The sequence below is a fragment of the Notolepis coatsorum genome (genome assembly GCF_963971535.1).
Source record: "Notolepis coatsorum genome assembly, chromosome: 6".
Classification (NCBI taxonomy): Eukaryota; Metazoa; Chordata; class Actinopteri; order Aulopiformes; family Paralepididae; genus Notolepis; species Notolepis coatsorum.
Genome location: NC_140170.1, coordinates 83,657,041 through 83,678,594, shown reverse-complemented (window position 1 = coordinate 83,678,594; position 21,554 = coordinate 83,657,041). Strand labels below are relative to the sequence as shown.

The window sequence follows — 21,554 nt, the reverse complement described above, 5'->3', positions numbered from 1 at the left end:
TGGGCTCATTGGAACCTCTTCACTGCCATGCCCAATTCATGCTAGTCCCATGCCGATTCAGGCCCAAACCATGCAGTTTTTTTGGAATTGTCTTACTCCCAGATATTGGTACCACTACCAGTGACAAAAATCCAGTAGCGGTCAGACTCAAGCTGAAACCCTGCAGTAGTTGGCCCTCAAGTTTATGCTCACTCACTTTGCTACCTGTATTGGCTCATTTTCAGGTGGCCAACCTGATAACACTGGAATTAATCTTCCATGATCACGTGACGTGTAGTGAGTTCAGAGGGGTGAATGTTACAATGTTAAAACCACATAGTAGCGACCCTGTAATGTAAACTCACTCCTAACTTAAATACCCCTGCTTCGCTATCCATATTGGTATTAAATAGGGATGCACCAATACTGGTGAGATACCAGGCTAAAAGGGACCCCCCCCCCCCCCCCCCCCCACCCAATGCCAGAACCATGTGTAACATACCAGAAACCGAAGCAAAGTGACTTGGTGCATGTTCCATCTCTCTAATGGAGAATAATGGAGTATGTCAGTTATTTACGTATATCCAATTACCCCTAATTGATGATCTAAATCTATAATGTTCTGTAAAAGCCACAGATCAGATCAGTATTTGATATCTGCAGTGAAAAAGTGGTATCGTTGCTAGTAGCCAGTGTGTGCCATATGTGCATACTAACATTTGATAATGGAGCAGTCTTTAGCAGCAGAAAAGATGCATTTGTCGTCGGGGGTGATGACCAGACAGGTGACTGGAAGTTTGTGTCCTCTAAAGAAACGGATCTCAGAAGCGTCTGGCGGCAGCAGCTGCAAACCAGAAACACAAGACAACATTAAAGAAGCACATCATCTCACTGTACGAAACATCGCTTTTAAACCCAGACACCCAAGCATGAAATGGAAACGTAGGATATGACAAAACACTCACGTCTTTGGCAATAAGGCGTTGGAGCTTTCCTTTCTGCTCCAGCTATAGGGAATAAAGTATAGGGAGATAAACAACATGTATGGGTTCCAGCCATGTACAATAACACTGTATATACATCTAGAGATGTTCCGATACAGAGTACTGATCCGATACCAGTGCATAATATTTTTTTTTAAATGATATTATATAAATTATAAAACATTATAAAATATATATATATATATTTTTTTTACAGCTACAGATACTGTTTTACATATTGTTTTTTAGTAATAACTAGAAAGTAATGGTATTTATTCAACAGGTGATTGTATAGATTAGTATCATTAATTGACAACTGTGCTCAATGAGTTAGGGCATTTGCCATGTATGGCAAAACACACAGAACTGTTGTTGGGACATTGGTTCCGCACGGACGCTATACATTGTTGCACTTGCTATCCTGTCGGCTCCGGTTCAGTTAGCACTGTTACGTGTATGGTTTTCGATGCACAATAAATATTCAACATTCTCTTTTGAGACTCCGCCTTGACTCTTATCCTTTGGCACTAAAAGCTAAACATTGTCACCGGTATGGCTGTCCGCAACATGTCATTAATTGCGTGCATGTGTGCGAGAGGTCGGTCAGTGATGACTTAGGTTAGCCAGTTAATGTGAGCTAGATGGAAAGACAATGTAACGTTACTGGTGAAAAGGTGATTTACCTTGGAATACTCCTGTGCCAACTTGCTGTACTTTTGCAGGTCTGCAGCGATTATTGCTGGATTATGAATAGCCCCAACTTTAGCCAAGGTAACGTTAAAACGGATGTTGTTCCAACGAGCTAGCTCTTCAACTAATTCTAAAAATAACACCAGCAAGTGGAACAGATTGCAGCTCCCTGTCACACCGCTCTGTCGGGAGGATGGCATTTAAGAAAGTGTATCTGCTGTTAAAATGACAAGCAGCATTGACACTTTAATTCACGGTTGATTAAAAATAGGGATGCCCCGATCGATCGGCCACCGATCGTTATCGGCCGATAATCAGTATAAATATGCGATCGGTGATAATGCTTTATTTTCGCCGATCGTCAAAACCGATCTCACTCGCTCGTCTCGCTGAGTTCTGTCTCAGACACCGGGAGCTGGAAGCATCTCGAGCTGTGCGGCGTCTGCTCCTCCCTCCAGACCCTCCCACGCGCATGTAAACACGGGTCTGTCTAGTCTAGTGGGACGGGAGGACGGCGTCTCCCTTAGCTACCGTTACAAAATGACCCAGTCAACCATTCACTTCCAGTCCAATACATGATGAGGCATTGTCTAACCGAACGGTATCTAGCCGGCCAGCTACCAATAGCTCCTGACATCAACAAACGCTCCAGCAAGTCTAGTAGAGACGTGTATCAGGGTTAGAAATTAAAAAAAAATCCAACGGCTTTTTTTGCCCCCCTTAATTGATTTTCGGGGGCACAACATTTTTATAATGAAAATTAACATAAAGATTATAAAACATTGTTGACACTTTTTTACAGTCTTCGTCCCTATGTTTGATAACGTAATGTTAATGTCTCCATATATAGGGATCTACGCTAACCTTTTTCCCAAGGAGCACATGTGCTCCTAAATAAAATTTTAATAAATAAAATCTAAATACAAATTTAGGAGCACACAAAGAAATCTAGCAGCACAGTGACAATTGTTCAAGTAACACACACACACACGATGTGTGACATGGCTTGGTTTCATGTTTTGAGGTACCTTCAATTATCTGTAAATAATACATACATACTCTAAATAGATTAAATATGATTGTCCCTGAGGGCAAGTTGTGTTGTTGTCTTGATATATCTACAAATAGCAGACGAATAGCCGGTTGCCTCTGGATCAATGAATGTCTAATATTGAATAATATTATTAGCCATTTTATTTTTAACATCCCTAATTCCAACAGTCAAGAGGCTTGTTTCAAATTGAATGAAAAACCCCACACACGCAACAACATCCATCTCAAACACAACAAAAGAACAGAGCATCTCATGAACTTATGTCATGGACTCTATGGACTGTCAGCTGAACTCGCACCAATGCATAGGGAAATAGTCAGACATGTTTTGAATGGACGTTTGGATTAAAATCATCCCGAAGACAGCACTGGAACGTTTGTGAGTATAGGCTCTGGCCAGATCTATCAATGAAATACGTTGCACGCTCAGCGCTGTGGAATGAAGGAAATGCGCATCGGGATCGGATTTGGATGTTATTCTTTGAAGTTGTGTTACAAATGGAACGGTCTTTCCCCCGCCGAACACAAGTTACTTAACGTTACACAGGTCGCGCTATGCAGATGCTTAGCTTGCTAACGTTAAGATAGCAGTGTAACTTAATGTTACACTATGCATGCTTGATGAAAGCAGAGCTCTCCGTCTGTCTGCGTTCGCACCTCTCAAGTACCTGTAAGACGCAGCGGGCCCCGCCTCCCTCCCTCCTTGCAACAAACATTCCACCCAAAAACTGAATTTCAGTCCAGTTTCTGAACTATTAACAGCGGAGCTGTTTTGTAATCTTCACTCGTCTCGCACACTGCAAGTAAATGATTTTTCCGGTTCGCGCACACACATTATTAGGGGCAAATACGAGGGAAATGCTCGCACTGTAGAGCATATATATAATTAGTAAACTGTCGGGGGCTTTTCTTGCCCCCCTTAACTGATTTGAGGGCATTTGGTCAATTTTCGAGGGCATTTTTGCCCCAAGCCCCCGTTAATTTCGAACCCTGACATGTATGATACCTCAGCTAGCTCATGTTAGCTGACGCCAGCTCACTGTTCAAAACGAAATGTCCCACTGAACTAAATAGTTCACAGAGGCGCTGTATCAACGTTATATAGCCGGCCAGCAGTAGCCACAGATAGCTCCTGATATCAATGTTTTATAACACTCATTCGATGCGTATTCGAGCTGAGGGCATGTTGTTGAATATGATCAATAGGGTTTAGCTGCAGCTCCGGAGAATCCTGGCTGTAGCTGCAGGCTACTCGAGTATAGGGTCCAGCTGCAGCTCCGGAGAATCCTGGCCGTAGCTGGAGGCTACTAGAGTACACACAGACAGTGGAGCTTGTTGTGTGGTGGCGATGTCTCGCAGATAATACAAGTACAAGTCTAATTATATAATATATATATTTTATATAAAAAAATAAAAATTATATAAAATAATTAAAAAAAATTTTTTTTTATCAAAACGATCGGTATCGGATCGGTATTGGCCGATATGGCTCACGACGATCGGTGATCGGTATCGGTGGCAAAAAACGTGATCGGGGCATCCCTAATTAAAAACATGTTTGTTTTATAATGCTCACTCTCAGCAGGAGGATACTGCACGTGTTGATAAATTACGTCATATGGGATCGGAGCATAGATTTGATGCGTACTCGCCAATACCATCGGAGGCATTTCCGATACTGGTATCGGTATCGGAACAACTCTATATACATCTATATCAGTATGAATATATCTGTATATTCCCGTTTACATACCCACTCTGCACTGTACATGCTGTATATAGACTAGGGCTGACCCCTATTAGTCAACTAATCGGTCGAAAGGAGGCGTAATCGACTGCCAACCTCTTAGTCGAATACAAAAAAAATAATACATTTTTTTTTTTTTATCATTCTTTCCAAAAGAAAAGAGGCCTAGAAGCGTGGCTAACGCTAATGGAACGCATACCAGAAGCTAACTGCCTAAGAAAACAGGCACAGAGGCACTGAAAGAGGATTTCACCCATCTAATGAACACACTAGACTAGACAAATATCAAGATGTATCCATCAGTGGACCAATTGCATGCTTTTGCAGAGGACAAGAAGCCTTCAGTCGACTCCTTCAGACATTAAGCACCCCCCACAGCCAGTGTTGCGATGCTCATATCAACACTGGTTGCACGCACGCTAATGACGCCACGTGCACGCGCATAAATGTTCCCTCGCATAAGGACAGACTAAAAAGAGTGCCTAATTGCCTCTACGAATGGAATGCAACACCTGATGACCGGCGCTATTGATATGCAAAGTAGCCAGGTGGGTACTGCGAGTTGGCGCATCAGTAGAGTGCAGCGCATTCCTGTGTGTGTGCGTGCACGCGCTTCTGCTCACAAAACGTTGGTTGCACGGAGTGCAACCTCGTCCCATGAGCAACGCATCACTGCCCACAGCCCAAATGGAATGATAAAAAAATATATATATATATAACGGCATATTTTGGCCAATCATAGTCGACTATCCAAATCCTTAGTCGGGGACAGCCCTAATATAGACTAATATCTCCTATACCTACTCTAGTTATACCACTGGCCAGTATGGCTTACAGTTACTACCATATTATATTTATACTTGTATCACTGTGCATACATCGGATTAACATATTTACTCAGTAGCTTTTATATATATATTCCATCTTTTATATATATATTCCATTTAATCACTTGTTGTTACACTGTATATTACACACCTGTCATGTTGTGCATTTTACTGTTGCCTTGAACTCTGGTTAGATTCCAACTTATTTTTGTTGTACCGTATTGTGCTGTACGATGACAGTCAATTTAAATCTAATATAATATTATCAATGTGCAAAAGAGTACGACAGCATCAAACACACCGACTTTCTATTGAAACGGAAAGGTGTACATACAACTTCATCTTGAAGTCTTCCGGCGATCAGGTCCGTCTCAAAGGACTCTTCCTCTGCTTTCTTCTCCTCTGACAAAACACAAAAGATACCACAGGATAATAAGTAATGCATTACTCACTGCAATACGGACATTCAGATGTGCTAACTTTACCCCGTGAACGTCATGTATATTCATACAACCATGAGTTCTGATCAGGGAACTTGATTGACCGAAGGACGGCGAGGACTTCTAAAGACCAAAATATGAATACAAAGCCCACTTTTGAGAAATTCACCAACGTCTCCATCTCAAACTTTCCTCAGAGAGCCTGCGTGAGGTGTTAAGCGCATGCACATTGTTTTTGGTCCACGTTCAAACACCTGACCAAGAAGAAATACTGCAACAGGTCGCACAGATCTTCTGAGGTAAGTTTGAAATAGAGACATCCGACAATTGCTCAACCTCTCACCCCAACCACAAACGGTTTGCCCTTCTCCCCCCTGGGAGGCACTACAGGAATCGCAGTTCCAGGACCAGCAGGCTCAGGTACAGCTTCTTCCCTTCAGCAGTCACCTTGCTGAACTCTTCAATGACAATATATTGACTTTAACGTAACTCTAAAAAAGTAGACTTCTCATTTCTTATTATGGGTGTTGAACTCCCATTCCCACGACCATTATGGTGAATAAGTTACGAGGATTGTATTTACAGTCTACACTTGGTGAGTAACAAAATTGTGCAGTACTTCAGTTAAAGTTTTGCCAGAAAGAAAAAGGTTGAAAAAAACAATAGAAGGTTCACGGCACGCAAGTGTAAATGTTAGCTAGTATAATACAGGGCTAGCCAAGGCCATGATCCTACCGTCGTCCCGCAACTGTGCAAGGTAACGTTTTGCAAGTCGAAGTTTCTTCTCCTGTGGCGTCTCATCATTGTCATCCTCTTCAACAGACGTCCTTTTCCTGTGCGCTGTGGGGCTGTTGGGTTAAAAGGAGTAAGGGATCAATTAGCTTGGGAATCACTAGCACGTTCTTCTATTCTATGACATGAGAGTAGCGGTCGGTGCATCATTCAACTAATGTGATGATCTCACCTATCTGGCTCTGAATCACTGGAAATCTCTTCGTTGAATTTTGAGGTGCGCTTCTTCGCGTGTCCTTTCATGTTACTTCCTGGCCCCCCATCACTCTGCACCAACATTTGCAATATGAATGAATGAAAACTTTATTTAACAGATTGCAGAATGGGTACAGTACAGCTCAATACACACAATTGTTAAGGCGATGCAGACCAGAGAAAGACGTTTGTCTTGTTTACATCAGGGTCCCATTTTCAATTCATAGTGACATTTATGACATACACATGAACATACATGACATTTATATAATATTTATATATATTTATATAATATAATTCTAATTTATTTATATAATTAATTATATAATATACGTTATTTACAATATAACGTGCAGTGTGGACAGAACATAATTTTGGTCAACTGCTGACATGTAATGACGTTAACTTCGTGGAATTTAGACATTTTGGTGACAACCTGACATGACGCGAGCTAACGTGAACTCTGCACCGCTAAGTATATATTCCCCCTTCTTACCTTTCGTTTTGTCGCTGTTGAACTGCTTTCCTTTTTGGAAAACTTTGGGTTTTCTTTCTTCTTTATGAAGAAAGACGAAGACATGCTGAAAACGTTTCAAAGTAAATGTGTTGCTAGATAAACGTTACAGTAGAACGCAAGCAAGTCAACATAAATCCCCACATGGGTTTTCCTCAACCAAACTATGAAGGCGATGAGCACGAGTATGACACAACGGGAGGTGATGATTGGATGATATCCACGGAGTTTTTACACCCGCCCACCAAAAGTCTAAATTCTGAAATATCATTGGCTTAGACGAGGAGTCTAGTTTAGCCGGAAACTCGTACAGATGCAAAATCCTTCCCTGGAATATTAAGTTTCCATATATGTGTTCCGTTCATAATTGGGAAGATGAAAATAACACGACACATCCACCCAATGTGATAGTTATCACATATACGGTGAAAGATAAATAAAGGGGCAGTATTTTACGAATATTTTGCGCAGGAACATCTCGTGCACATCCCTAAATGTCGATGTAATTACAGCAGGATCTATGTACTGCAATACTGCAGTAGTACTACTACTTCCTTTACTACGCAGTATTTCCTGTTATATACCCTCTCTGGTATTTCCATGTACTGCGCGTACATTTTTTTTCTTCAGTCGGCATCGTTACATAGCACTCTCGAAAGCGAGTTGAACAGTCAGGTGAGCATGTGTTAAGAACCAGACAATTGCCAAAAGGTCGTATTCATTTTATTTTATTTATTAACGTTAGTCAGTTTTTAGAGAGCAAGCTGAGCCAGACGGAGGAGGGGGTGGCTTCTGGTGGGGGCGGGCGGGGGGGGGGGGGAGGGTGCTATTAAATTAACCCATCTTTCATGTGAACGCAGTCCCGAGTTTTTACACATTTACACAAGAAAGAAAAAGTTAATTCAAAAGTTTAATTTCACACCATGAATTAAGTAATTACTGTCTTTTATGAACCCTTCTCCTCACCCCCACACCCCATTCACAGATTGTTTTTAACACCCATGCCACTCAAGAGAGCGCCCTCCTCGCCAACAACACAGCAGCGACCAGTCAAGATGCTGAAAATGGGCATCGAAACACACGACTTTGATGATGAGCCAGTGGATCATGAGATATCTGATCATCCCTCATATTCACATTATGTACATCAAGAGGTGAAAGACATGAGCTGATTAGCTCGTTTTATTTCAACTATGTGCCTTAGCTGAAAATGTATCAGAGCAGCTCTTGACTTTTTTAATTGTTTTTATTTTGTTTTTATTTTTGCAGAATGCACCTGTTGACTTTGAAGAAAATGATCCAAGTCTTGGGATTAGGACAGACACAATAAGCCTTCTAATGAAAATAGAACAGCTACAAGCACAACTAAAATATGAACGTAGGTGTAGAATTCTGGCTGAGAGAGAATTGAGAGACTTGAAAGGTGAGCTATGTCAAATTGAGCCAATTGTCAAAAGTTATATTGAATCAATTTGTTGAAGCCATCTCATTTCTGAGTAGTTTATTTATTGTTTTATTTACTTTTGCCTTTGCAGAAATGAACAACCTCATGGTCCAGATGAGGCACACGGCAAATGAACTGAAAGTAACTCTGGACCACGTTCGAAAGGGGGCCGAGGCGGCAGTAGCATTACAGTGCAACGACGGTGAAGCCGTGTCTTATATCAGTGAACCTGACAATGCAGTGAGGTCGACATCGCCACAGCCAAACTCAGAGGTTAGACATAAAGGTTTCTGATCAGACCAGAAGAACTGATCACGGTTCACTGTTCAGCTCACAGACGTATAGACACTTCACTATAACTTCAAAAGAGCCAAGCTGGTCCCGGATCAGCGATCCTATCCTGTATGTAAACAAATTCGGACATAGGAAGACTTTCCCCCGAAACGTTGAAGGTGCTGTTGGAAGTGTAGCTTTTCAAAGCAGCTGTATGCTCAGCTTAATCCTCATCTTATTTCAATACACCAGTAGTCCTCAAACTTTTTCATGTCAAGAACCCCCAAATTGATACACACCAGGCTGCAGACCCCCGTTTGATAAAAATGTAATGTCGCAGACACCTTAAACAACAAACAAATGGGTCTAAAGACGGATATTAGAAAAACCTTAATTTTGATACCTTTTTTAAAATAAGATTAGATAAACCTTTATTAATCCCAGAAGGGAAATACCTGTGTCAAAGCAGCAACAGGAAAAAGAATGAAGCACATGAGAGGTACGGGTGAGAATAACAAGCCAGGATGATAAGAATAAAAACATTATAAAATAAAGATAAAGTAAAAACTCTAGGATAATTAGAATACAAATATAATAAAGATAAAGTAAACAAGCTAGGATAATAAGAATAAAAATATAACAACATATAATAAAGGATCATTAGAATACAAATATAATAAAAATTAAGATAAAGTAAACATGCTAGGATAAAAATATTAAGCTACATTTGTGTTACGTTAGCTTGTTACCTTGGCTGCTAACATCTGCATCTAGTCTCCAAAGTGTCAGTCACACGCGCATTCTCTTCTCCCTAGAGTCCGTTGTCCCCCACTGGCAAGTAGACAGCTAACATTCTTCAACATGTTTGCTGGGCACTCATTTTCATCACATAAAGATAATTAATAGCTTCAAAAGGAAACTGCCCGATTTCAGAATTCATACATGTCATTCCTCTGGTCTAAGACAGTATATCAAGAAGCAGGGTAGCCGGACCAGCACTCGCAGGTTCAATGTTTTTTTAATGGCAGTCTGAATAAAAAGCAGACATGTTTCGGACAATGTCCTTCTTCAGTGAAATTAGCTAGCCATTTCACTGAAGAAGGACATTGTCCGAAACATGTCTGCTTTTTATTCAGGCTGCCATTAAAAAAACATTGAACCTGTGAGTGCTGGTCCGGCTACCCTGCTTCTTGATATACTGAACTTTATGGGATTACAGCACCCAGTGTGAGAACTTGTGAGCGCGGTCTAACTTGATTATTCTGGTCTAAGACAAAAATATTAGTGAAAATGAGTGACTCTCTCAAATCTAAAAGCTAGAGTACTAAACCTCCAACATGTGATGTCATCAAGAATAAAGTCTGAAGCTGCTCCATAGACAATCATTTGGGAAAGATATTATAGATGACAATGAGAGCACCCATGGGAATGTTCTGAGTTCATAGGTACATTTTCTGTTTCAGAACTGAGATCACTAATGAAGCAATAGCTCACGACAGGCCATGGTATATGGTTATTATATCACAGCTAAGGGGCGTAGTTCGGCCAGATGCGAAGCGGAGGTCTGACTTAGCTGTGATATAATAACCATATGCCATGGCCTGAAGTGAGCCATTGCTTTTATAAAACGGTTACCAAGTGCTATGGCAATAGGAAAGTAAGACACACTTCAATTTAAATGCAGCCCTCCTGGCAAGGTGGTTGCTATGCAACACACACGCGGAGTGATACTGACTTGTGAAAAGGAATTAGAATCATAGCTATATAGATATAAGCTCATTATACCATGGCTATGAACCAATCAGATTGCTCGATTTGAGCTACCTGTTTTATAATATAGAATTGAGCTCATTTGGATATACAAAAAAAAAGAATTCTGTGGGTCCTACAAAGTCTCCCATTCATTGTCAATGGAGCAGCTCCAGACGTAATAATTGATGACATCACAAGTTTGATTCCTTCTTCTCTGGTTTCTGGCTTCGGGAGAGAGAGCAGCTCACGTTCACAGATATCGATCGCACCGTCTTAGGGCGTGGAAATAACACATTAGACGTTTTAATCTGAGTGGTTTCATGTCATGTTTTTGTGAACAGATTCGACATGTTTCATTATTATCTCTTTGTTCCCAAGGATGAGGACAGCTTCCTGTATCTCGCAGAGGGTTTGAGAGTCCCACGGAACCTCTACGAGCGCATCTCGGCGATCACAGACTATAAGAAGTACACGTCGGCTCTGCTGATGATGCTGTTCGACAGAGAGACCCTGGGAACACACTCCCTGCAAGGCCGCAGGACTAACGTCACCGGAGACGACTGCCCAAAGCCCCAGCTCCCCCCCGACATCCTGGGCAGCATCATCGGTAGATAGTAGGGATGTCCCGATCGCCTGAATACTTTCCACAACAAATTTGTGTTTCCTCGTCTCTGATTGGCCACGCGCGTTTCTGGTCATGTGACATGTACGCCCAATCGTGGGACCGCAAGTTTTTGGATGGTTAAGCTTAGGCGCTCTTTCGAAGTTGGTTAAGGTTAGAGTTTGTCTTAGAGCAGGGGTCTCAAACTCGCGGCCCGCGGGCCAATTGCGGCCCGCGGGATGATATTTTGCGGCCCCCTACTGGACATCAACGTTTAGTGTTAATGCGGCCCGCGCGCAACTGTTTGCCGAGTCGTTGCGCGAGAGTTGGAAGTTTTATTTATTTTATCACTTGTATGCTACCATAGCGCAGGCTCATGACAGCAACGTTATGTTAGTGACTTGGTTGAAACGTGATTCCAGAGTGATATCAAGTAAAGTGGAAGCAAATGCATCCTCGCTATCTCTCTCCTCTGCGAGCAGTGCTCTGCATGTCCGGCAGCACTGCCACTGTCTGTCTGTGTGTACGGGTCTGGTCCAATCACATACGCGTCCCGTCAGCGTTTTTCCCCCTCACCCACAGTCTGCGAATCAGAGGCAGAGTAGGGGAGTAGGGCGGGTCTTCACGGACTGCATGTCGTCTCTCTCTTTCAGTTCAAGTCGGAGCAGAGTTGAAAGCGCATCTACAGTAAACTCGCTCCCAGTTTTATCTCTGTGAGATAAATGTAGCTATTAGCCTATTTACGCCAGCAGGCAGCCAGCAGAAAAATATGGCATTTTCAAAGATGGTCAGTAAAAGAAAAGTCGACTGCAATTCAAAGGTAAATGGACGGAAAAATATGCGTTCATCCTGAGTCCCAGCCAGGGGCGTAGCTGGAGATTCTGGGCCCCATGAAATAATCAATTTGTGGGCCCCCAATCTATAAAAAAATGTGGGGCCCCCAATCTATAAAAAAAATTGGGGCATTTATTTATTGATAAATGCATAATATGGTTTTTACCTATATATATTCTTTTTTATAATACAGGCAATTATACTTTTGAGTCATCTACATTAACTTACTTTAGGATAATAATAAAACCATATTAATAAAAAGATAATAATAGTGTTCTCTGGCCCCCCCCCCCCCCAGTGCTGGGCCCTTGGAATCATCCTAACCCCCCCCCCCCAGCTACTCCCCTGGTCCCAGCACCAAACCAATTATGTGACTATATGCCAAGAAACGGTAGCTATTTGAAAATAATGTATGACTGAAGTGATGGAGACCATGTTTGAAGGCAAACAAAAGCAAATCCCCCTCAGATCGCACAGCAACCAGAATAACTGAAATACTGGCTGGTGATTTGATTAAACAGCTTTGTGATAGAATAAAAAAAATGCACAGTGCATTTCCATAGCTGTGGATGAGTCCACTGACACCACTGAGAAGCCTGAAGAACCGTTCATGTTCTGAAGAACTGTTCATGTTCTGAAATGTTATTGCTAAAGATTGAGAAGATTGGATCAGTTTTACTTTTTTTTTTAATACTTGAAACCCTTTTTTTGTGGAATATTTGATGCGGCCCAGCCTCACCCAGACTCTGCCTCCAGCGGCCCCCAGGTAAATTGAGTTTGAGACCCCTGTCTTAGAGCATGGCGATAGAACGCCTGCCCTGATTCCAATCTCTAACCTTAACCAACTGCGAAAGAGTCGCCTAAGCTTAACCAGTGATAAACTAGGCGTTAGGTAGTTTGCAGGCTGTTAGACCCGGAAATAGGCGCAGAACTTGCCGTCCCACAATTGGCGCTCACACATGTCACATGACCAGAAACGTGCGTGGCCAATCATAGCGCAAAACTCGAACGCGGAAACACGAATTTGTTGTGGAAAGCATAGACGTGTCCCGATCACATTGTTTAACTCCCGATCCAATCCCGATCATGTGATTTTGAGTATCTGCCGATACAGATTTTTCGGCAATGCATTAAGAAAAAAGAAAAGAAAAAAATGCAATCAAGTTGACCCTTAACACATTGGGCACCAGACCCATTTCTTGGGTTAACTCACCAGCGGGTTGAGTGCCAGACCCGAGATTTCTCAGGGTTTTGGTATTTTTTTCTTTTATTCGATTTTTGTATTCATTACAGGTTCACATACCTCGGTGTTACCATAGGAAATCATTCTGAGATCCCAAAAGTGCAATACTGGCCGCATCCTGCTAGGTGGCAGTATCACCCACCCTTTGAAACCTTATTTCACACTGTGGGCTAGATCCACAAAGAATGGATTGCACGGAGCAAGTTGCACCCTTACTTACAATTCATTATGAATTGAAAATGGGGAACCATGATGTAAACAAAACGAAAGTCTTTCTCTGGTCTGCATCCCCTTAACAATTGTGTGTATTGAGCCGTACTGTATTGTACCCATTCTGCAATCTGTTAATAAAACTTTCATTCAATCAATCAATCTGCACGGTGATTGATTGAAGGAAAATTGTAAGATTGCAGAATGGGTACAATACAGTACGGCTCAATACACACAATTGTTAAGGGGATGCAGACCAGAGAAAGACTTTCGTCTCATTTACATCATTGTCCGCCATTTTCAATTCATAATGAATTGTAAGTAAGGGTGCAACTTGCTCCGTGCAATCCATTCTTTGTGGATCTAGCCCTGTGTGTCACATCTAATTTCGTCTGGGTGGAGAATTTAGGCTAACCCAAGTAAATCGCTTCATCCGACCACTTCGAAACGCGTTCAGCACACTTGAGGCATATCTTGTGCCACTTCATGTCAGGGACCCGATCGACATCAATACTGGAAATCGCGATCAGACAATTGGAATATTCTTTTTGGGATACCTCCTAGTAAAGGTAAGGACTATATGACATCAATCCTACTTTGATCCAACAATGATTTCACATCGATCGCAACGATCATCTAACGTACTCAAACGTATGCCGTTGCTGACGATCAAAGCATCAGAAAACGACCCCCCCCCCCCCCCCTTTCATGCATTCATGATGAAAGATATACCTTTGAATTGGAAATAGTAGCGTGGCCAGGCGAGCACTGCGAAAGCTTTTAGCAAAATTCACGTATTGCTCCATAACACAGTTACCAGGAATTAGCCAGGATCACTTTGAAACTATACAATATTCACCACGGTATAACACGCGAATGTATACTGAAAAAAATTATTATTTTTCACATGTTGAACGATGGATAGTTAATGTCAAATGAGCCATAGTATTGTCTCCATAGCTATAATATATAATATAGATATAGCCCTGCAAACACTGCGACGCACAGTGAAAATCCCTATCCTTTACAGTGGTGGCACACTGAGTACAAAGATGGCTAAAGCGGCTGGTGCCCAAAGTGTTAAGGTTGTTTTTTTATTTAACAGTATCCAACTATCCATTATATCCAACATGGATATGGCTTTTTTTAACAGTATATCCATTATATCCAACATGGATATATAGCTTCTTCTTTTTTCACGCAGCATTGGATACAAATGCAAAACAAAATAAAAATAAAGCTTATCAGTGGTGCACCACAAAATAACCATGTAAACTAAAACAAATGATGTGCAGAATAGTGCAATAACAGGTAGTGCAGTAACAGAGGTAGCTTGACTAGCTTCACAAGTTCAGTTACATTCAGTCATAAATAATAAAATTGGCTTAGTGCAGAATAATTCTAGACTATGAACTAGTCTAGTAAAAAAAAAAAAACCACTTTGAGAACCACTTGTTTAAACAACATTCAAATGACAGACATTACTGATATAGAGTGTTTGGTCAGTAACACAGGTCTCCCAGTCCCTCAGCTCTGCAGTAAACACAAAATAAATTTTCTGGTATCCCTTCCCACTTTATCCAATCAGGACAGAGAACCCTAGATATATTTACGTATTTCAAGAAATCTTGCCAAGCCAAATGTGCTTACTGCACTGGTAGATTATTTTACTTGTTTCAAGGACACATTGAAATTAGCTAGTTTTTATTTCTTATTTCTGCAGTGTGGAGTTCTCTCTCCTGATTGGATAAAGTGGGAAGGCTTTACCAGAAAATTTATTTTCTGTTTACTGCAGAGCGGAGGGACTGGGAGACCCGTGTTACTGACCAAACACTCTATATAAGTGATGACTGTTGGGAGTGTTGTAGAGCTATTACTTTAACATGTAGACAGCTCATTTTAACAAACAAAGAAATACCACTTACAACACCTTTAAGATAAGATTAGATACACCTTTATACTTGATGATGTGTTTTATTTTGTGTGTGTGTTTTTCTTTTTCTTTCTTCAGATCACGTGGGCATGAAGTTCGGGGTGGACATCACCCACATCAAAACCGCCATCAGGACAAAACTGAACAACGAGGATAAACTGCTGAAGAAAAGAATGGGAGTCGTTAAAATGGAAAACAAAGCTATGGATATTGACCAAAGCCCCGGTGACCTGGAGATGGCGTTATAGGAGAAAAAACGACGGGGTGTCATGTCATTCATGTTTGACGCTGATTTGAGATTTTTATTTTTTCTTCTATACTATCTTATTGGTTAGCATTATTTCACGGCAGGTAGAGTGTTTTTTTATATTGAGAAGTTAAAAGTACTTGAATCTAATGACGGGTCTCGTCTCAGTTCGACTTGCTTTTTGTAGTAATTAACAGTTAACGATTAACAGTGTGGCAGTGGCCACGAGGGAACCACATGATTCAGCAAAGAGAAAAACAATAAAAAAACAATAATAATAAATGTGTATAACATTATCGGCTACATCGGACGTGGCGCGGTCCGTCTGCGCTGTACCTTTCCTCGCCGTCTTGTCCACAGCAGCAGGACCCCTGATGTTGACCTTCGGTGCAAGCGAGGTCGTCGGTCGACCATCACCCCACATGGTGACTCGATACGCACGTGCCTCTTACTGTTACCGTTGCAACTAGCTAGCTACCATGAGTGAGATAAACTTCAGGTGGCGAGAGATGGTAGAGGCAGAGATAGAGGTTAGGGGATATGAAAAAAGGCCTACGGATGATAACGCAGAGACCGCAGACTTCCACCACCTCTCGTCTTGTTGCAGGGAAACGAGCGCAGGGCTCTGGTGAGTTGCGATGTTTTTATACGTAAGAAAATATGCACTGTGTGTTTAATATCCAAACGTTTGACCTACTTATGTGTTATTATAATATTGACTTATAAACCGAACCCATATTCCGGTCGTGATAACCCCCCCACCCGACCGTCGGCCGGTCCGCAGGAATATTGTCAATAAGAAATTGGAAAGGGGTTGGTGACCCCTGACCTGAGGGACATCGGCGAGGACGGTAAACCCACACAGCGGTGCCACACGGAGGAAAGATTTCAGTTTTCATGACCATGGGACCACGCCGAACCATTATGTATCTTCTTGTCTCTCTCTGGAGAAGACGATTAGCTAATTTCCCAAAATGTTGGCGTGTTCTTAAGAGCGTACCGTAAAATATATTTAAAAACAAATAATTCAATGCTTGAAAATCCCTGGGAAAATCAACCGTTTTCCCCCTCTCAATTACAGGAACGTTGATTTCTTGGGTGTGATACTACTGGGGAGTTTTTATTTTTTTATTTTCCATAATAATGACAGTATTTTGTTCACAAGCAACGTGTGTGTATAAGCCATGTGGATCTATGTAGCCATTAGTTAAAGCAGTAGGTCTCTTAATAGGTCCAGGTCGCCCTCGAAAGACAGATCCTTGGTCTCAGTGGGATGTTACCTGGTTCAAGAAAGGTACAGAAAAACCTAGCGATGGGCCACAATGATGAAATAATGTTATTTTGATGAAAAGGGATGTAGCTTATATACCCTGTAGTTCACAGCCATTTTGTGCATTATTTATTCACCAAGTGCTACTCTTAACCTGGAATATTTTCTCTTTATTTTTTTGCATTTACAAAATGTAGACTTCCTTTTTAGACAGTTCACTTTGCTTCTCTGTGTAGTGTTCTGTATAGGCTACGGCTGGGCAAATAAACTCTTACCGTTCTAGATTGCTCCACTATCCTCTGTACGCCGTCTTAATGTCTACTTGTTCTTCTGCACGTTTGAGTTGGTTTTCTGTTTCCCCAACAGGTGTCAGTGCAGAGGCCAAGCAGACTGACCCGCTCACTAACAAGCAGGCTGACCCGCTCACAAACATTAGATTACATTCAACTGTGTTGTCGTCGTGCAGCACGAGTACAGTACAACTAAAATAAGTTGGCATTAACCAGAGTGCAAGGTAACAGTGAAGTGCATAGCAATGTACAGTGTAAAGTGATTATATGGAATATATATAATGAAGCTACTGAGTGTATATATATATATATATGCTAATCTAATGTACAGTAATATGTACAGTGATACTAGTATAAATACACTATGTTAGTAAGCCATACTAGCCGATCGTATAACTAATAAGAGTAGATATGGGATATATATACAGATATAGATAAAGTATATATATACAGAGTGGGTATGTACAGATATGTAAACAGGATATGTAAATATGTAAACAGGATATGTAAACAGGAATATAAAGATATATTCATACCAATATAGATAAATATATATATACAGTATTGTATATGGCTATCATACAGTTATATGGGTAGACTATAGGTTGCGGTAGGTAGTTATGATTACAGTGTAAGGCAGTTGTAGACAGTGAAGGCGGAAGAAGATGGGTATATATTGTGTTATGATTAGCCTAATTAGCTTGTATCATTTCTTATATTCAAGACATAATGGAACATAATCATGTGTAAGCAAACGTTTATTACTTAACAAGGCAGCTACATTTGCTTTGGCAATCTAACCAAAAAAGAGCATTACAAAGTGTCAGAAGTTGACAAAAGAATTGAGCAATTCAATCTAGTTCTGAAAATCCATGTTTTCTTTATTAAATAAAAAACTAAAATAGTGAATGCTTATTTTCTTAGGGCCCAGGGGGGCATCCAGAGACACAGGAGAACAGAGGAGTGTGTGTTTGAGGGTGTAGTAGTAGTAGTAGTAGTAGACAGATGCATTTAGTACAATGTGTGACAGTCACAGCCACACACTGATAGATGAAAGAGAATAGTGTGTGTGTGTAAGTAGGAGGGGCTTAGGGAGAGGGTGTGGCTTCATAAGAGTCATCCACTTGCTTCATGATGCCTGGTTTGAACAATGACCAGGGGCTTGGCTCCTCCCTTCCCCCTTGCCCAGCTGTGCTGTCAGTGGTCCTCACAACACAACACCTTTCTCTCTGTGCCGAGACCATCCTCTACCCAGAGTTCCTTCTACCCCGGCTCATCCATCTGTTCACAAGGGGGGTGTCCGGGTCTTCGTCATAGAGGCTGCCATAGGCAACATCATCCACCCCCAGTGTAATTTGCGACCCTGGCCCCTGGATAGAGCTCTGTAGAGGAGCGGACACCTGTAGACTGCTATACCAAGGGAGCAGTGGCACCTGGACTTTAATGCTTGGGAAGAGTTCATATGTGTGTGGGGGGGAAAAAGGCAAACAACACACTGGAAGTATTCAAATCTTCAAGACTTTTCTTTGGAAATAATCAACCCTTCAAGACTTTTCTTTGGAAGTATTCAACCCTTCCAGACTTTGATTTGGAAGTAATCAACCCTTCAATACTTTGCTTTGGAGGTATTCAGCCCTTCCAGACTTTGCTTTGGAAGTATTCAACCCTTCCCAGACTTTGCTTTGGAAGTATTCAACCCTTCAAGACTCTTGGAGAGAAACCCTTTTGGGAGGAGCTACGGTAGAATTTTAAAACACTACTGAACTTGTCGGGTAAGTTTTGGATGTTGACTGATGCATTTAGTGAGGTTAAGTGTTTATGGAGTAACAAGACACACCTAATCTTCTATGGCTATCTTTGACGCCAGTCAACTCTTGATTTCATGCAGTTCGTTCAGTTAGTTTCAAATTATTATTGTTATTCATTTATTTATTTTCAGAAACCATACATTTTTTCTCCAAAAGAAGATCATAAGTAGCTGCACAAATACTGTATTTAATAATTGAATATCTCATGAGCCAAGGTATTATTCTAAGTGTAACTCAGTAATGTTACACATAGTTTTCAAAGTAGGTTATTTTCACTTACCGTAACTGGAATTTTCATTTCTCTGTCTGTTGTAAAGAGGACGTCTGAGGTCTGAGATTGAGAAGTAGCCTATTATTGTAGCAGACATATTAGTATTATGTAGTAACATTACAGTAAAGCACATTATATGTCAACAAATGACTTGAAGCAAATTATTTTAGTGTGTAGTGGGGTAGGGGATGATGTCTGGAACATATACTACAAATGTCAACAGTAAGAACCACCAGATATTAATTTGAAAGGCAGTTTTACAACATGTAACTATATCTTCTCTGCATGAACACATAGGAGACATAGTATGTTGAATCTCCCCCTCATGTGTACGATCCCACGTACTGGGATTCAAATCTTGAGATTTGAACATTCTGATGATGACATTGCCATGGCTGCTGGCCATTGAAAGCTAGAGTATGTAGGATTCTAAATCAGAATTCTGTGAAAAGATTCCAAAACGATTTACACCTGAAAGGAGCAGAGGAGTGAGTGGTTTGGGGGAACAATATCAATCACTCGTATACTGTAAAAAAAAAATTAAGACACATGTACTTGTAATACCTGGGAAACCGTTACACGTTCAGAATGGCCCTGAATGGCCCTCGTCGCGGGCAAGACCAGCCGCATTTCATTGTATACCTGTATGCCGTGACAATTAAAACTCTTGACTTGACTTGACTTGACTTGAATGAAACTACGACAATCCTGGAACTCACAATCTGAAATTGTAGACAATGATGCAGAACATCAACCATGGATGTCGTGGTTCATGTTAACGGTGTTCCGCCAACCTCTCTCATCAGCAGGGCGGGTGGGTCTAATGTTGCTGTGTGTGTCCTGCTCCAGGACAGTACAGGGTCCGCAGCACGGTTCTGTTCAAAAGTGGAGTTTCTTGCATTCCACAATATCTTTGCTGAAAATACACGATGTGGGTCTTGTGCTCTCTGGGAGTGGAGTAAGACTTACTGTATGTATGATGAGGCCATTTACATAAACAAATAAGAATAAACATACCTGGCTACTGTGCAAGGAGAGATGAGAACTTTTATTAGACCTTTCTACACTCTTTCACTTCAAATGTAAGATAAACACGTGTCCCAGATCAATGTCACTCATGTGTTCTTCGTCTGTCAGATCAATGTCACGCATGTGTTCTTCGTCTGTCAGTTCTTACATTTTGGTTTGGACTGTAACACGCCAACATGGGGGGTGACGTATGACACTGTTTCCTCGACGGAAATACCAAACGTGACCATTAACCCTTTCACTATACCACACTACGAAATGGTTAACCCTTTCACTGCGACAATACAGAAGGTTAACCCTTTCACTGCCTTGCGACAAAGGGTTAACCCTTTCACCACCACACTACAGAAGGTTAACCCTTTCACTACCACACTACAGACGGTTAGCCAAATGTTTGATTACAAGATCTGTCTTCATCTATAGCATAACATGGATGGTATCACTGGAATGCTTGGAATCTCAAGTGTTATTCGATAACATTAAGATTGAATGAGTGACAATGGAGGCTGCAGACGGGTGGGATCCTCAGTGAGTCCAGGGTCCACTGGGCAGGATTGGGCCATGGATTACTGGGTTACAGAAATCAGTTACAGTTACTGAGAAAAACAGTAATCAGATTGTAGATACTTTTGAAAAACAAGTAATTACTTGGGGATTACTCAGAAGCATGTTTAAAAGTGGGGGAAATACATTCTGATGGTGAGATTAAGAACACAAAAGTCATTATACTTGAAATAGTAATGTGTAGACAATGGGCCTCATTCAACAACACTCTCTTATTATTTTTCTTATATTCTTGCTTACCTGCATAAGAGAACAATAAGAAAAGCCATTGCCACATTCATCAAGACGTTCTTAACACTTTCAGTGCCCAGCAGGGGGCGCACATTTAGTGCTTGAATGCCCACCATCCACTGCAATGTTAGCATTAATATCGCCTAATCTATGTTTTAAATTATGGCTATGTGTCTAATCTGCCCGTTGCATTATCAATGACTCAGTTCCAGTCAACATTGTCGAAGTGGATTGTTTTTTTATCGGTTCATTTCCGTTTTATAGCATTTTGAAAAGCCCTCGTTTTCACGGAAAAATAAAAGATTCCATGATAATCGCCCTGTACTGTAATATT

General features: G+C 41.2%; 2 protein-coding genes across 3 annotated transcripts in view; one reads left to right on the top strand and one right to left on the bottom strand.

Annotated features, from left to right (window-relative positions):
• rrp9 (ribosomal RNA processing 9, U3 small nucleolar RNA binding protein) overlaps window positions 1–7,367 on the bottom strand; it is a 40,629-nt gene extending 33,262 nt beyond the window's left edge. For both annotated transcript variants that reach the window (XM_084316325.1, XM_084316326.1), the window contains exons 1-6: window positions 7,203–7,367; window positions 6,684–6,778; window positions 6,455–6,567; window positions 5,614–5,681; window positions 945–986; window positions 697–823 (exon numbers count right to left, since the gene is read on the bottom strand). In XM_084316325.1, the coding sequence (XP_084172451.1) occupies window positions 697–823; window positions 945–986; window positions 5,614–5,681; window positions 6,455–6,567; window positions 6,684–6,778; window positions 7,203–7,286 (529 nt within the window). In that variant the 5' untranslated portion in view covers window positions 7,287–7,367. The remainder of the gene's footprint in view (window positions 1–696; window positions 824–944; window positions 987–5,613; window positions 5,682–6,454; window positions 6,568–6,683; window positions 6,779–7,202) is intronic.
• A 442-nt stretch (window positions 7,368–7,809) lies between these two features.
• LOC311231146 (uncharacterized protein) lies at window positions 7,810–17,309 on the top strand. Its single transcript, XM_084317650.1, has 6 exons — window positions 7,810–7,895; window positions 8,206–8,374; window positions 8,490–8,643; window positions 8,756–8,937; window positions 11,068–11,296; window positions 15,589–17,309. Exons 2-6 carry the CDS (start codon window positions 8,222–8,224, stop codon window positions 15,756–15,758), a joined length of 888 nt encoding a protein of 295 aa, XP_084173776.1. The 5' UTR covers window positions 7,810–7,895; window positions 8,206–8,221; the 3' UTR covers window positions 15,759–17,309.
• Window positions 17,310–21,554: the final 4,245 nt, after the last annotated feature.

What these genes read in the sequence shown, in the direction of transcription:
- LOC311231146 (XM_084317650.1), top strand. Translation starts at nt 8,222, where the DNA reads ATGCCACTCAAGAGAGCGCCCTCCTCGCCAACAACACAGCAGCGACCA. An exon ending in CGCCACAGCCAAACTCAGAG is followed by an intron (nt 8,938 to 11,067) that starts GTTAGACATAAA and finishes TTTGTTCCCAAG; the next exon opens with GATGAGGACAGCTTCCTGTA. An exon ending in CATCCTGGGCAGCATCATCG is followed by an intron (nt 11,297 to 15,588) that starts GTAGATAGTAGG and finishes TTCTTTCTTCAG; the next exon opens with ATCACGTGGGCATGAAGTTC.